The sequence below is a fragment of the Chlorocebus sabaeus genome, chromosome 2 (assembly GCF_047675955.1).
Source record: "Chlorocebus sabaeus isolate Y175 chromosome 2, mChlSab1.0.hap1, whole genome shotgun sequence".
NCBI classification, from domain to species: domain Eukaryota; kingdom Metazoa; phylum Chordata; class Mammalia; order Primates; family Cercopithecidae; genus Chlorocebus; species Chlorocebus sabaeus.
In genome coordinates this window covers 81,135,258-81,153,257 of record NC_132905.1, presented here as the reverse complement: position 1 = coordinate 81,153,257, position 18,000 = coordinate 81,135,258, and the positions used below count along the sequence as shown (strand labels likewise).

The 18,000-nt window shown below is 33.0% G+C and overlaps 1 protein-coding gene across 3 annotated transcripts in view; it reads left to right on the top strand.

Annotated features, from left to right (window-relative positions):
* NCAM2 (neural cell adhesion molecule 2) overlaps positions 1-18,000 on the top strand; it is a 561,362-nt gene that overhangs the window by 479,644 nt on the left and 63,718 nt on the right. For all 3 annotated transcript variants that reach the window (XM_007966565.3, XM_007966576.3, XM_037982819.2), the window contains exons 13-15: positions 4,699-4,818; positions 6,733-6,854; positions 15,472-15,652. In XM_007966565.3, the coding sequence (XP_007964756.1) occupies positions 4,699-4,818; positions 6,733-6,854; positions 15,472-15,652 (423 nt within the window). The remainder of the gene's footprint in view (positions 1-4,698; positions 4,819-6,732; positions 6,855-15,471; positions 15,653-18,000) is intronic.

The window sequence follows — 18,000 nt, the reverse complement described above, 5'->3', positions numbered from 1 at the left end:
CTGAAGTCATTTTTATATGTGCAGCTGGCGTCAAAGTATTAAAATGTTCTGCATGTGTATAGAAACAGTAAAAATTTACTTTTGTTTTGCCAGTTGCTAACTCCTGCAGAAGTCAGTCAGATAATTCTCTCAAAAATAGACCTGCTTTGGCTTCTTTTAATTGTTTACGGAGGAAAAGCTGTCTTAATTGAGAAACTTGAGGGACTTCCCTGTGTTTTCAGATCTATCTGAGATTAACACCAACTGTTATTTTGAATGATCAGTTCTACCCTTGCTAAGCTTTCTAATTTCTCATAGCTCTCTGAATTGTTGCACAGTACTTGACAATATGAACAGTTCCATTGGGGTTAGGTGACAAAGCACTTCTACATCTGGGGAGACTGTATTTGCTTACACTGAATAGGACCAAAACCCCGTGGAGAGAGCCAGGGTTTGAGAAAGAAAAGAGAACATGAATAAATTTAGTATTAGAATTTTCCTGAGTTTAATTAGCTACCAAATATGTATTTAGTTGATGTCATTGATGCAAGGGTTGTCAATATTCTGTAACCTCTGCTTCTCTTGACAGCCAATGGGAAGGAATTGATAATACAGGGTAGGAACTAAAAATTATTTTAAATTCCCTTTAATAAAGCCTGGTTCTCTAATAAAAAGAGGATGAACTTTCAAATTCAAATTTTTCTCTCTACTGTGATCATTTCGAAACTGATAAAAAAGGTCAAAGGATTTATATTTTTTCTGCCTTTTTTTAATTAAACTTTTTTTAAATCTATCTTGACTTTTTTATCTTTTTTGCCTTTATAGACAGGTGATAACATGTTATTTTTCAAATTCAATTATATATAAATGATGTAGAAATATTAAATTAGTGCAGGAAACCAGATTCTATAAAGAACTCATTTCTGTTGCCATGCCAAAGAAAAAATCATGATTGTTTATAATTTTCAGAAGAACTGTGTTAAGATTTGTAAATCATGCTGTAAATATAGCTTTAAAGTACCTTAATTTATACATTTGTCCTTAAAAGCTTTTACTCATTCGTAATCTAGATCTGCTTTCTCCTAATTCTGGAGTTTGAATTTCCAATAAATTATAAGGCAAGAGTCCATCCCACACTACAGTTTAAGGTTCTGTTGTTCTATTTGTGTATGCAGATTTAGGGAAAGAAAGTCTTACATTAACTTCATAATTTGAGGTACAACTCTATTATTGAGTACACAGCCTTTCATTTTCCAAGTGGTAGTTTGCTTTCAGTCCCTACCTTGGGTGTTCAGAAACTCTATGTTTGGTAAAATGCCGGTAAATTACAGATGATTTGATGTATATATCCTCTCATTTAAGAAAGGCAAGTCAAATTACAGATCCAGGCTTTGCCTCCTCCAAATCTTTTCCCTCTCACTTTAATGTAGTCTCAATGTGTGGAGTTTTTCTATTTCACACAATAATCTTCATGTTCACACAGTGTTAATAAGCCTCATAATAAGGGTTATTATATCAAAATCTGCATTCAGAATTCAAAAACAAACTGACTTCATGTATATAAACTTTGTAAAACTTGCATCAATAGGTTTATTTTATGCCTCTTCCCTATAATTTTAAAGGTTATCTATAAAACCTCTCTTTGGCCAGTTTCGGTTTGCATGTTTTAGCCCAGGACTGTAATAACAGTTTAGCCATCAGTGTGACCTCTTTGCTCCTTTCCTCTGCCAAGTGATGTGAAACTCAGTCAGTACATGGGTAAGCCTTGACTCTGAGAACAGAAACATGTGAGGAAACAGGGAAATTCCATTCTGAGCTGATACAATGTAACTAAGGAAATACTTACCTTGGCAGAGGTAGCGGGGCACACAGAGCTCCTCATAGCACCTGTGAAATGTTAAAGGAAGGGGATTGCTGACAATGCAAGCCAGAAAGAGCTTTTGCCCGAAATACTCAGATAATTCAAGTATGATCTGCACTTGATTTTTTGTTGCTGGGGTATGTGGGGTGAGAATGGTCTTTATTGTTTAACCTAAGTAACAACCTCAACGTTTCTCACATTAGATTTGCCCTGGTACTTTGGTAGCTCTGTTGTTACCAATTTTTAACCCACAAAGATGAAGAAATCGTATCTAGAATAATGATCTCTACACTTATGATTTATGTAGTATTTTATTTGCAATTGAGAGTGTATGTTTACATTCTTTTGCTTCTCCTTTTGCCTTGTGTTAAGAAATATGATTGAATATAAGCATTACCGGATGCCATCACCAACGCAGCCAAGTCACAAACTACCGAATGCTCTTAAAACGGTGTTGCAGCAGCACCAGGATATCACAGAAATATGGAAAGGCATATTATATATCAAAGTTGGCTGTTTTATAAAAGGGCGTTTATTCTTCAAGACTTATTCCAAAGCGTGTTAGGCCTTTGGACAGTCAATGTGATGTTATGGCACAGTCTGTTCTATTGCGCTCTTTACCCTAATGAAGCATGACTGGATAGCACGGGGACATACGAGCCTCGTTCACCTTTGCTTTTGTTTTTAAAGACATTTATTATCTGATTAAATTAATAAAATATTGTGATTTTTAAACTCTTGTTAAAGGAGTTCAACACCAGCCTGAGCAACATAGTGAGACCCTATCTCTATTAAAAACAAGCAAAATGCTAAATAAATGCCTTGATTGTAAACATTGAGGAAAAGAATGGAACAAAAGGAAGTATCAAAACAAATTCATGTTATGCTTTCAGCAGAGGCTTTTCATCTTAAAGACAGTAAAATTCCAGTTTATTAGCATTTTAGCAACCTTGGTTAAATTTCCTCTTCTCATTCCATAATCTATATAAATAGCTCTATCTACGCACTCAACTTCTCTTCAGTGTAACTATACACTTTTCTGGGGCTTAAATTATATACTCATTAACTACAGTTATCAAGTGGGTTTGGGTTTCCTGAAAAGCTTGCAGGTCATTACCCTGTGAGAAATCATTGCATTCAAGCCTTGGCGTCCCCAGGTATCCTTGCAGCTTCTAATTGGTTGGATTTCTATGCCGATCGATCTATTCCCAATTGACCTCCCTTAAATCTGAAATAATGTATTATAATCTGAGGCTTCAACAAGGTGGTACACTCCAAAAAGCAAGTTCAGTTTCTTATAAGGTTGAGAAATTGAGAAATACAAAACAAAATTTTGCCAATTGGAAATTTATTTTTTTGTTGATTTTAGAACATCTGTACAGGACTAAGTAATGTCTGATTGATATGTGTGTTGTAGCCATTAATATTTATCTGGTATTAAGTAATTTTTATATATTTTTTTACTTCTGATTTTGGACACAGTGCATTCAACAATGTATTATTTTCTTTTCTAGAATGTGATAAGTAATTCAATATAGATTAAATGATTGCAATACAAAATGCTAGGCCAGACATAGTGGCCCACTCCTGAAATCCCAGACTTTGGGAGGCTGAGGTGGGCAGTTTGCTTGAGCCCAGGAGTTCAACACCAGCCTGAGTAACACAGTGAGACCCCATCTCTATAGAAAACAAACAAAATGCTAAATAAATACCGTGATTATAAATATTGAGGAAAGCAATAGAACAAAAGGAAGTATCACACCAAATTCATTAAGTATCCTCATATAATACAAAGAATATGTTATCTAGTAAATTATAATATAATTATTGAAAATAACATTAATTATAATATCATTGCATGTATATCGTTTCTGGTCATGGTTTATGTAAAACTATAGTTCTGCAAAGATGATCCTAATTACCTATGATTTAATCTTTTATATCTCCTAATATTAATTGATTATGTGGCTTGGAGTTACTGTGGAAACCAAACATACCTTCCTTTTGATTTTCATCGAGACATTGCTATATCGCCTCGCTAAGTTTCCGCTTTCTTTAGCAAAAGCAGTTAAAGAAAGTGGCAACAATAAAATTCTGGTAGCTCCATCAGGTGAATTTATGAAGATGTAATATTTTGAAATCGGTAATTGCATCCAGAATTATCAAGGGTCAAATAACAAGGGTTGACATGACCCAGATATTTCCAGTAACCTTTATTTCCCTACGCCTTTTCATATTCTTCTTCCTTAGTGTCTTATTGAATCCAGGTCTGATAGAGTTGTAAATGAGAAGAAACTCAGAGTGAAAATACAAGTTATGAGTATGCTTCAAGCTAGAATTAAAACAATTTGATTTGATTTGAAATTGTAGAATAAACTATTTTTGCTGTAGTTTCAACTTTGTCACACTTGTTTGACATGACTAAATCACCTCACATTGGAAGCCAATCTACATATTAAATGCCATGATTCTATTAAATACTATAGAAATAATCTGCAGAGTACTTCTACCTGAGACACATACAGAATGTACGTATTTTAACATCATTAACATCATTCTTGGTTTTTGAATATTAAAAAGATTTAACTTTCTACTTTGTGAATGTATCGCAAATGAAATGGGTAATTTTCTTTGAAAGTGCATGAGTTGGAAAGCTAAAATAGAGGTGAAAAAGAGAACTATTCACAAATCATTTTCTTCTTATATGACTTATCTATTTTTTAGGTATTTTATGGAAAGATTTCAGTGAAATTATTCACTCAGAATTGTAATAGTTTGATTCATTTTTCTTATTAAAATTTGTCAAATTATAAATAAATTTTATATATATATATATATATATTTTTTTTTTCTTCTAGCAATGGTTGTTTTGAGCAACCTGGAACCAAATACAACTTATGAAATCAGGGTTGCAGCTGTAAATGGAAAGGGACAAGGAGACTACAGTAAAATAGAAATCTTCCAAACGTTACCAGTCCGTAAGTAATCATCTCTATTTTTTATTCTCTTTTGTCATTTTCTTTTCTTGCAAATGTAATAGATTTTAAAATGTAGGGAGATGTTTCAACACTTTTGGGACATGAATTGTGTCTTTGGTGAAGTGGTTTTTGAAGACAGTGACATCTCAGATTTATTCATATAAAAATAACTTTGCTTTAGAGCGAGGCAAAAAAAAGAGTGCACTAGAATACACACAGTAAAAATTGTTCCCGGGAAATTGTCCTCATTGCAAAAGTGATTAACTGGATTGTAGTCTTTGACTATATTCTGGGAGAGAGAAAAAAAAACGTCTATGTAACATGTTCAATATTTTGTTCTTTTGTGGAGGCCTGACTATTGACCTTGTTCCACAAATTATATGGGCTTTAAGTGTCAAAAAAGGAATCATATTGTTAATTCATTACAACAGTGACTGCAGGAGAAGACTTGTTCTGGTAACTATCATGTTTTGAGGAATTGTATACAATAAAGTGAAGATTAAATTTTAAAAGACTTAACATTTCCTTTATGTTAAATAAATTACTTTAAATGTGAGAAAGCATAATAAATATGACCGAACCACTGTGATAAAAATCTATGGATAACACTGCCTGACACATATATATATGTGTGTGTATGTGTGTGTATGTATATGTGTGTGTGTATATATGTATACACACACACACACATATAAAGACAGTCAAAATGGCCGCAATATATTATCTTACAGAGTGTCTCTCTGTTGGTAATCATAAAATCTGTCTGGTAAGTTTCTTTTCTCCACGCCCAATGCTAGTGGTTAAGATAACCTGCCCGATAGGGTGGCTTACACCTGTAATCCCAGCATTTTGGAAGGCTGAGGCAGGCAGATCACTTGAACCAAGAAGCTCAAGACCAGCCTGGGCAACACAGTAAAACCCTGTCTCTACAAAAAATAATTAAAAAAAAAAAAATCAGCTGGGTGTGGTGGTATACACTTGTAGTCCCAGCTACTTGGAAGGCTGAGGTGAGAGGTGAGAAGATCACCCGAGTCTGGGGAGGTCAAGGCTGAAATGAGCCATGATCACACTATGGAACTCCAGCCTGGGCGACAGAGTGAGACCCTGCCTCAGAAAAAGAATAAAGAAAATAAGAAAAGAAAAAAGAAATGACAATATCCTGCTGAGAAGAAATAACAGGTCATTCTGGTTTAGAGATATGAAATCCTTTTCGGTCCATGGTCTTTGTTTTTCTTGGCCCTTCACGTATAAAATTGTTGCACTTTGGTAGATCCCTGTTCTATTCAAAACAATATAAGCATCTTTGTTATATGGCTATCTCTATGTTGAAGAAGAATATCAAAGGCAAGTATATGAATGAACCTAGAAGAAAATGAAATATTGAAACACAGGTCTGTAAAATTGGATACTGCAAATTTTATTCAAATTTGCACCCAGGAAGGAAAATGCTTATTAAAGCAGATTAACTAATTGCAAGTCAGTATCTTTACTGGTAGGTATATATTCCATACAGATTGATGTGTTAATGTATTCTTATTAATAAATGCTTACTAAACACTTATAAACTAAATTTACATTAAGAAAATAAACATGATTTAATACTATTAATAATAAGAGAAATAAAGTTTTACATTTGTGCAATGCTGTACTTTTCTCAGAGTATTTGCATATCAGTGAAAATAATATATTTGGTCCTGAGGCCACAGTTTTGGCATGACACTTCTAGATTTATAATGGGGAATTTGGATGGGGAAAATGATGATCAGAAATTATATCACAAAAGGGCAATATCAAATGATAAATCCAGGATAACACCATATATTTTGATTACATTACTCTTCTTTTTATTAAAATATAGTTTATCTAGGTATCTGAAATGTGTGCAAATGAAGAAATGTTGTATTGCCTATCTAGGTGAACCAAGTCCTCCATCCATACATGGACAGCCAAGCAGTGGAAAGAGCTTTAAACTCAGCATCACCAAACAGGACGATGGAGGGGCCCCTATTTTGGAATACATTGTGAAATATAGAAGTGTAAGTACCTTGTTTATTATCATATCATACTAGGTTTTTTTAAATTAAATTGAGTTGCACTGAATTTATAAACATATCAGGAGAGAATGTGTATTTAGTAATTGTGATAATAAGAGCTAATCTTCCTTCCATTCCTGATAGTCATCATTGTGATTTTTTAAAATTGTCTTGTAAACTCTAAGCATGGATCGTCAAAATATTCTCATGGTTTTCATCTTGTGATTTTTAGGTGTGAAATGGGACTAGTAAACTTTTCAGAAATGAGATATTATTTCCTCTGTTTTGCTGAGAAGCTTCTCATTTTATCTGATATTAGTAACTTCAGGCTAAGCCCGACAATCATATGTTAGGTAGTATTATTAGAAAAATCACACCTCAAAATAAATTAATCAAATAATTTGACTTATTTAGCCATAACGTTTAACAAAGAATGGCCACGGTGAACTTGAGGAAGAGGGAATTGTTTTCTTCAAGTTTAATTAGCGCTATCTAGTAAGGAAGTTTGGAGAGCTAAAAACTGCACACAGATTTTTGATGGCGGTTGGAGGGAAACAATATTCACTGGTTGCAGAGTCATAGAGTGGCACTGTGGACACTGCCTTTTTGCCTTCAGTAAAGATGATTTCAAAGGCCACTGAAAATAATTTCTTCAAAATTTTTTTCCATACGTACCTTGGAGTATTGGCATCTACTGTAAAATATGTTAAAAATGAAACATTATTTTAAGTTAAATTTTCTAAGATTCATACAACATGCATTTTATGCTTATGTTGACTGAATCCATATTAGTGCTTTCCAAATTAATTATACTTTACCAGATTGTGTTTAAAATAATTGCTCCATAGTAGTGTGTGGGTTAATTTTCAATATTTTCTCACAAATCCCCAATTTTCTAAATTATAATATTGCTGCTTCTAAATTCAAACATCTACATTCTGAGGGGTAATAAAAAATAAAATTGGATTTTGAATGGCATATTTTAATAATTAATTTTAGATATCAAATCATTTTTTAAAATTTTAAAAATTAATACTCCTTTCAGAGGACAAGTGTTTGTCCCAGCTTTCATACTCAAGTGAGTTCTCTTGGCCATTCTCATTTGCACATTTGTAAACTCGGTAGAAGTAAGATCATTTTTTTCTAGGGACGTAGGCTTGGCCAGAATTCATGAATTGGACTGGTAGAACAGGCTTTCCGTGCAGATTGTTGCTCACAATTCTAGGATGAAAAAATTTATTGTACAAAATACTGGGGATAGTAACAGCTTGTAAGGAATTCTAATAAATCCCACAGTGGACTCTGAAATGCAATGACTAGTTGTGAAACAACGTGTTGTATATTTTTGATTGTACTCTATTGTTAGTAGTGGCCCCAGTCGTTGATGTAAACAAAAATATTTCTTGAGTAGCACTACATCTATTTAGAGCAAAGTAGAGTCACAAAATGGAAATAATGACATTTTAGACAGCCATATATTTATGTATACATATACATAGTTTAAAACATAAATTACTATTTTAAAAATCTGACTTCAAATTCATATTGATTTCTTTAAATGTGGATTAGAATTAATATTTTTGAGAAGTTATGTGTGAAACACAGATGGATAGAAATAAGTAAGATTTTAAGCACAATAAAATTAGTATGTTGAAGGGACTGAAGTTCATATAATGGTACTCAATAAATTTTACCTTTGCATGTAGTTGGTAAGTTATAGTTGATATGGCTTAGTCATAAAGTTTAAACAAGAACAAATTTTGTCTCCAGTAAACTTATACCTTCCGTTTTCTCTCCTTTCTCTTTCTCCTCCCAACCTAATGGTAAATGTGCCTGGTTTCTTCCCATTTACCCAATGTCTGCGCTTACCACTCCGATAAAAGTATGTCCTCTTCCCTCCTCTCATTTCTAATTTCCAACCCTTTCTAACTCCAGAAGTACTAGATGATCTGTTTTTCATAACACGTTGGAAATGATTGATTGTATTAGTTCATACATAACTATAATTGTCTGATCAATTACTAAGTTATCCATCTTAGAGCTACTATCATTTTAACAGGGGACATTGTTTTAATAGTAGAAATTTAGGCACCTATGGCAAATTTTATAAAAGGAGTGGTTCCATATCCTTTGTATTACAAGATAGGCATTGCTCACTCTTGGATATTTTGTATTTTGTAATTAATCAAATATAAAGTGATACTTTTTCACATTTTTTCAAGGACAACATTGAAAAATTTGAGTGGCTTGTATTCAAATAAAATGAGAAGCTTGTCAGCAAAACAGGAAAACTAGAGAATTTGAGTGACTTGGTGGGGAGAGGGAACAGACATCAGAATGTAATTCATAACGGTCTAAACATGGATGGCAGCAGTACTGGACAAGAGGCAACCCCTCTACCACTGTCTCATCTCAGATCAACTGCCCAGCTCCTATGCCTTCAGATAGAGCTATCCTGGCACAGTTTCTCTTGACCATATCACTTGATAGTATGCTTTCTAGTTTCATCCATTAAAATACTCTATATATCCCTGTTTTGTCATCATCTCTTCTCTTCTCCACCTCCTCCATCCTGTCAACATCATGCTCTGAGGATCCAATTGCAGATACCATGATGGAATAAAAAGTGAAATAACTACTTCAAAAAAGTTCTTGATCATCTGTTATTTTCATATGATATCTATTAGGCTCTCAAACTACATGAACTCTACAGTGTATAAAGTGCAACTGAATAACTTGAAAAATGGTTTAGACATATTCAATATATTTTTAATAAAAAATGAAGAAAAAAGTACATAGAGGAATCTGGAAAACAAGGAACATCTCTAAGATTTTCACTTCTTGATTTCTTCTTTGGCCATCTCTTTCAACTCCACTGTGCACAGGGCTATATTCTGAGAACAATGTACTTCTGACAATATATTCCTTATATGACTTGATTTCTAGCAAACACCGAATCTAAGCCTTTAATTTGGGTTTCACTGGGAAAGGACAAGAATAACTATATCCTACTATAGAAAGTGTAAAACTTCCTGTAGATTATGAACCAGGAAGCACCATTATTCTGTCAACCTGTAATACAGCACATGGCTTTGTTTACTCACCCATTATGAAGACAGAATTTATCAGAACAGAACTAGAGTAATAAAAGCAGAATTAGATATCTCTGTGGACTCTTCATGAAAATTAATGTCTCTAACAATAAATCAGTAAGTTTAAACCATGTGTTTGGAAAGTAAAGACAAACATATTAATCTCATGAAATGTTAGGAAAAAATCATGAAGTTATTTTTAAGTCTACTTTGTACTTATACTGTCAATCTAACTTCATATAATTTAGTAAATAGATTTTTACATGCTTCCATGAGTTTTTCACCATTTTATTTCTAATTTGATGATAGCTATGGGATCATACCTATCACTTAGTGTTGGCATATTAAATACATTTCCTTAGCTAAAATAATTGGTAGCTTAAAATCAATTGTGAGGAAGTACTAAAGGGACTAGCATTTGTAAGTCTTAATTGAACTTCTTAAGTAATTTGGAGTCCAGGAGGTTGTACACTATCTCAATGGCCATAGGATAAGAAAGGCCATTTTGAAAAGGGCATTAAAATAATAAATAAGTAAAATGAAGCTTTGGTTCTTAAGAAAACATATTTTCCAGTTAATAATGTTTATTTATGTACATGGAAATGTATTTAAAACCATTAGAGTTTAAGTTTTGAAGTTTTTTTAAACAATAAATACTTATGGACTTTAAAAAGTATCAAGCTTTTTAGTAGTTTTCCTTTGCTGTGAGTTAAGAGAATGAGTTTTATTTTTCTTTGTATGTATATGTTATCTGAATGAACAAATACAGCAATAAATCAATCAATAAATTAGCTCATTATGCAATTATAACTATATTATAAATAGTATTATAAATCGAATAATTAATATGGGAAATAAGAAACACAAGAAAAAATGCACTGCCAATGTTTATAGATATGAGAACACAGAAAGTAATGAATAGGAAAAATTAGATTTATTTTTCCTTAAGTACTATGTGGGTGGTGGAGACTAGGAACAGATTATGTGGGGCCTAATTTAAAAAAAAGTTACCAAGCATCAGCACATGGAACAAAGGCAAGTAGAATTTGTTATGATCATGGAAAAAAGAGATTTAAATTTAGAACTCTGCTAAAATCTTCAAACCTTTAAATCTTCCAAAAGTGTGTGTGTGGTGTGTGTGTGTGTATATACATATATACATATATACATATATATATATACACACACACACACCACATATATATATACACCGTACACCACATATGCATATATATATAATTTTGTATACAATTTGATGTTTTAAACTTAAGATTAATATCCTTATCAAAGGACAACTTTTTGTCCCAGGTTCCATGCTAACAATGATGAGTACCTGTTTGTTTCTTTTGGATATTCTGATATGGAGATTTTTGTGCCTCTACCCAGGAGAGCTCTGAAGGACTCACTGGTCTCTCGATGAATCTGACAGTGCCATGCTATTCAAGCCAGGTCCCTTGGCCCTTCTCGTTTGCCCATTTGTACTCTTCTTGAATTCTGTAAACAGTCTCTGTGTGTGTGTGTATGTGTGTATATATGTATATGTACACATATACACATATGTGTATATGTATATATACATTAATATATGCTTGTCTATATATGCAATTATATATATAATATAAGGTCTATGTGTAGATATATATTTTTTATATATATAAAATCCAGATTGATCAATCACCTCTCTGACATTCAGAGTAGCAAATGGAGTTTTAAATGCTATCTGGGCCTTCTGTGAGGTCATGTAAGTATGAATACCTGAACCATGCTACCAGGGAATCCAGGAACCGGGACCTGCTTTATATACATACAAAATCTTAAATCATACGACATGGGAGTCAGAGGAATCTATGCTTCATCTCGCTTATATGAGCTCACCTTCTCTATTGTCCTCTCATTTTAAAATTATTCAGTTTATATTTAAAATGATGTTGGTGATACACTTCATGAGACTTCAAAAGGAGTCAGTAAACTGTTTCTTGTTATGAATAAAAGCATCAAGGAGCCCCTGAAAATAAGAAAACAGAGACCCTTACACCTTGCCTCTAATCTCCTCCCTGTACAGATGATAGCCAATATTTTCCTAGATGCTGATAGTATGACTTCAGAATCACTATTAAGAAGTGCCCTGAATTGCCATGTGGCCTGCTATTTTCTGACAAAAAAAAAAAAAAAAGAATTGCTTAAGAGAAGCTATACCAAAGGCAAATGACCATTTTTTTTCAGTAGCTGCCCTTCAACATTTAATTGGCTTATTAATAATGGCCGTATTCAGCAAATCATCTCATTAAGTTACCTAGGGGAACGTTTTGCAACTAGATTATCTTAAATTGTTCCCTAGGCATTTAAACTTTGTAAATTAGACAGTCTACAGATAGGCATACTTGAGATTTTGATGCCAGGGGAGTATTTGGTAACACCCACTTTAATTTTTTTCCTATTCCCTAGGAATAGCAATTAGGGGATTAAAATGCCTTCTTGCCTAATGTTGAAAGGAAAATGAAACTGATTTATATTGGGAACATGTTAGAGCTCCCTTTGGTTTCTTATACTATCAGCCCAAATACTTAGAATGATGGAGGGCCCTTTAATTTATCATCTTACGGGCTTCAACAATTAAGAGCTAAATGATTGTTAATTTGCAAGAGACTGTCTTGTGTTTGTACAGAAGTTTCACCTTAAATGCCTAATTTCCAAAAATGATATTTTTGAAGTATTACCTGAAGGACATGACATCTATCTATTCCTCTAAAGCATACTTTTTTTTTTTTTTTTTTTTTTTTGGCCTGGAGTAATTCATATCTCAGTTTTTGGCTTATTTTCTGGCTCTTTCACCCACATCTTCACTCAGATACAAAGCAAAACTGAATTCCAAGTATTTCCACGAAAATACTTACTCACATCAACCACTTCATCGTTACATAGAAAGTACTGAATAACTGAGGTAATGCCAGGGCCGCAGGAACATGCAGCTGTCTGCTGCCTCATGGATCCCTTGTCTTCATACCACCCTTCCGTGTCCTTGCCATACACCCCTTCCTTGCCATATATGTGTGTGTATATACACAATTTATAACTTATAAAAATACATGCTATAAGTATATATGTGCATATTCATACTGAATATGCTATAGGTAGCATATACAATTATATGTTATGTTTGTGTGTGTGTATATATATACACACATACATCTAATGTATCATCTCAAATTACTTTTGGGTTAACTTTTTAAGCTTTTTTGTTATATATAAGTATATATAACACATATCTAATACATTATAATGCATATATAATGCACATATAGATACACAATTTTTAAAAGTGTATTTGAAACAACTACAGTGTTTGCTTATACATCTCTCAGTGATTATGCATCTAAGGCTTAAAATCGTTGTGTTTCTTTTTGGATTTAAAGCTGTGTAAAAAACTGACACCTTCTTGTCATTAACTCAGGATAAATGAAAAGAAAAATGGTGCTAGCGTGTATTATTTCCAGTAAGGGTGGTATCACCTCCCCACCGGTGACCTGCCTAGCCCTTGACTTTATTAGGTATTACGTGCCTCCATTGCACCTTCTCATTTTTCAAAGGCCTCATGTCTTTCTTCTGGGCTGGTTCGTAAACTCCAACATGAGGGTACTGCACATGTCTTGGTCATTTGTGTTCACGCCTTCTAGAAAGTCCTCACTAATCAATTAACTGAGTAAATGATTGATGAATGAGTGGGTGAAGACAGAGGGTGTTGGGATAGCTGTGGCTTTTTAGCATAGCTGCCCTAAGCATTTCAAAATTGCAACTAGGTTTGTTTCTCAACCTTACTGTTCATTGATAAACTTAGAAAAGTTACAACCTCTCTTCTCAGTTATTCCATCATTCATACACCTCATAATATCTTAAGTAGTACTGGCTACAGGCCATTTTTATAAAAACATATTCATAAGTTTCAAAAATCAAGGCAAGTGCCTCTTGTGTATATTGATAACCTGTACTGCTTGTTCATTTAAAACCAGGGCTTCGTTAGGGGTTCTAATAGCTTCAGTTTTACATGAAATAGCAAAATAGGCCAAACTTTTCTGTTCCTTTGTAAGGGAAGTTCTACATCACCAACAAGTTTATTTCCTTTGTAATGAAAGTTCTATGTCACCAAAAAAAGAATTAACTAGAAAAGGAGAATAATAGTGTGGTATCAAAATTATAATACCTTCTTGCCTCCTTCTGAAGGACACTCCATGTTTGAGTACTGTCAATTGAATGCAATCATGAATTTAACTTTCATAATTTTATTTTAGAGAACAAATAATTGTCATCAAAAATGGAGAAAACATTGTTTTTTTTTTATAGTCAAAGAAGCAGTGTGAAGTTTTGGCTCAACATAGAATAATATAGGACTGAACTATGAGGTTAAAAGACATGTCTGCATCTGTTGTTCTAGACAGGCTGTAATTTATCTATACTTATACCCTGGGAAAGTACGATTTGCAGTTGCAACGATAGATTATTAGATACATGATTCCAGAGAAAATGTTTCATTTCCATACAGTTTTTATGGAAACAGTTATATCTTAAAATAGCTGTTATTTGTTTAAGTGGTTATGATCTCTAAGGCCCTGAAATACACAACCTACTCAATTTTCCTCATTGCTCTCCCAAAAAGCCGACAGAAGCAGCTGCTACTATCCCTTTTGTTATAAAGAGGAGGAAGACAAGCCAGAAAGGTTAAGGAAGACTTCTATGTTGAAATTGTTAATGTATGGTCCAACCCAGTAATCGCTCTGTTTTAGAAAATTTCATTTATAAAATTATATCCATTTATATTTCATTAGTAATTGTAGTTCTAATGGTAATTTTATCAAACAAAGGGAAATTCAAATGTCATATGGTCAAATTTATATTTTAGAAAAGCAGTGAGATAGTATTTAAGTGTAGAATGTTTGAGAATAGGATGGCATTGTTTTATTTTCTTTTGCTAATGATATATTTAAAACAGTAATTTTCTTTGTATATTATTTTCTTATGTCATAAAACATGATAGTAGTAAAAAATACCAGTGATAATTTAAATCTATCAATCATATCCAGACTTTATTTCAAGACATTTTATCTTTCTTCCCCCCAAAAAACTTTAACAATAGTCCCTGGCAATTCTTTTAAAGGACATATTAAGTTTTTTCTGTATATCATGTTTCATTTTCCCATTCACATAAAGATTAATAATCAACAAAATGGCCAAAAAGCAAACTGATATATGTGAAATAAAAAAATCTTAATGGAGGTCAATTGTCAACCACTGAATAAAGGATGAATTACAAAACCACTTTTTGGCTAATATAAACATCATATTTTATATAGAAAAATGTCAGAAATAATACTGACTTCATTGACACAGCAACTTCATGTATTCCTGTGCCTATCAAACTTGTTCCAGTATCCAAAATAAGTATATTGTTCCAATTCCAATATAAATTATTTTTCTAAAAAGGTGCAACTTTAGTGTATGGATATTTACAAAATGCATTTTTATTGCTTTCACAGAAAGATAAGGAAGACCAATGGCTAGAGAAAAAAGTACAGGGAAATAAAGACCACATCATTTTGGAGCATCTCCAGTGGACCATGGGGTATGAAGTTCAGATTACAGCTGCCAATAGGTTGGGATATTCCGAACCAACAGTTTATGAATTCAGCATGCCACCAAAGCCCAACATTATTAAAGGTAAGCAAAACTATATTCTTTTTAGACTGAGCAATAAACATGATACCACCTTTTTATAACCCTTATTGACTTTTCTTATTAATAATTAAAACCAACTGAAATGTAAATTCCAGGTTCTAATTATTAGTGTGACGTATCCTACACAAAGTTTCTCATCGCTCTTGCCATAGGGTAGTGCTTAATTTGCAAATATATTTTGACCCCATTCATAACTGGAGTGGTGGGAAACGAATGAATAGGAGAACATAGAGAGTAAGAGTGACTGATGATAGTCAATGTGAAAAGTGTCTGTTGAGACCATATGAAAGCTTTACTAAGAAGACAATTTCTCTGCCAATCATGTGGAGACTGGTGCTCCAATTCTTGTTAGATTTGAGCCAACCTGTGCCTGACCACGCAGGTTGATTTTGGAAACATAAAATTAGTCACAGAGAAAGGCAGGAACAGCCACAAATATAATTCCATAAAGACCTATACCTAGAGTTTTAAGAAGGCTCATAAAATGGAAGAACACTGTAAATCAGCTTTTGCAACACACTGGTTAGATTCTACCATTGATAGGTAACAACGCTTACATTGTTACATCTTAGTATGTTACTAACATTATGAAAGTTCACAACAGGGATATTAAACTTTTATTCAGATAAATGCTCTTGAAGTAAAGATAAAAAATTTATTCTGACTCAAAATAACACTTAACTCTGTTCATGAGTTGCCAAATTGTTCATATTTCTACGTTTATTTTCCCTGTTATTACTTTTAATATTTTAATTTTATGCAGACATGTACAGATATTTATGTATCTATAGTATATTCTTTATTTGTACATATATGCGGAAAAGAGCAGCATATTAATCCATGAAACCAAGATTTATTTGTCTTATTATATTAGAGTATAAGTATAGATATATAATATTTTTGAAACGGGAAAAGAAATAAAACTAGCTAGTTCAATCATGTTATTAAACCCTCTTGTAATTTCAAATTGATGTTAATTTTATATATTATGATTTTGTTATATCATACATCAGTTGTTTAGTAATTGAAAGCAGTTTTATATGACTAATCTTTCAATTAAAAAGTAATTACTATTGGTTATAAGGTTTAAAAGTAATTGATATTAGAGCTTTGTATTGCTAATATTAATTCATAAATTCTACCAAATTATAATTTAAAATTAGGAAGTAAAAAGTCTCTGGAAATAACATGGGTATCTTATATTTTAATGACTTTTTTATTATTTTCAAAGCACTTCTGCATTAATTATCTCATTTTATTCTTAAATCTGAGCTGGATAAGGAAGCATTATTCTCATTTTACAAATATGATTTTAAGAGGTTTAATGACATGTTTGAGGCCAGAAATACTTCTAGTTATATGACAAATCTGATGCCCTTACAAGATAACACATCTAAATAAGAATGACCGAATGTACAATCGAGTTCATTACATCTCTATGTTTGAAACATCAGAAACTACTTCTACAACTGTAATGAGTATGTATGTAGTAATTATATTTCATGCAAATATCAGGAACATGCTATACATGTTCCCATACTGAGCCAGAGCCTCCTCCAAAGGAAAATTGCAACAGTATACTACAATCTCCCACATTTTTAATTTAGTGTATATATTTGGAAACATAATGAATTAACTTAATTCATTTAATGTAATAATGCATTAAATTTAATATTATATGAAGTAGATAACGTAGATAAAACATGAAATCAAAAGATAGATTTTACACAGATTACTAAATGTTACACCCCCAATGACTCTACTATCTTTATGAGAAAATGTTGGCCGGGCGCGGTGGCTCATGCCTGTAATCCCAGCACTTTGGGAGGCCGAGGTGGGTGTATCATGAGGTCAGGAGATGGAGACCATCCTGGCTAACACGGTGAAACCCCGTCTCTACTGAAAATACAAAAAATTAACCGGGCGTAGTGGCGGCGCCTGTAGTCCCAGCTACTCAGGAGGCTGAGGCAGGAGAATACCCTGAACCCGGGAGGCAGAGCGTGCAGTGAACCAAGATCTCACCACTGCACTCCAGCCTGGGCGACAGAGCCAGACTCCGTCTCAAATAATAATAATAATAATAATAATAATTGTTGATGATAAAAAACCAACAATACATATAAACAAAAGGTGGAAAAATTTAAAAGGTAATAAAAACAGATATGAAGGCACCAAAGTAACCAAGACATGCTGTGATTCATTTCCTCTCTCTCTCTATATATATATTTTTTTTCAATTTGAGAAACTCATGTCCTGAGAGCTTGTAGGCAAGACCTGGAAAGAAAGTAGACAGAATTCTGGTTTATATTCCCAGATTTGTTTCTGTCACA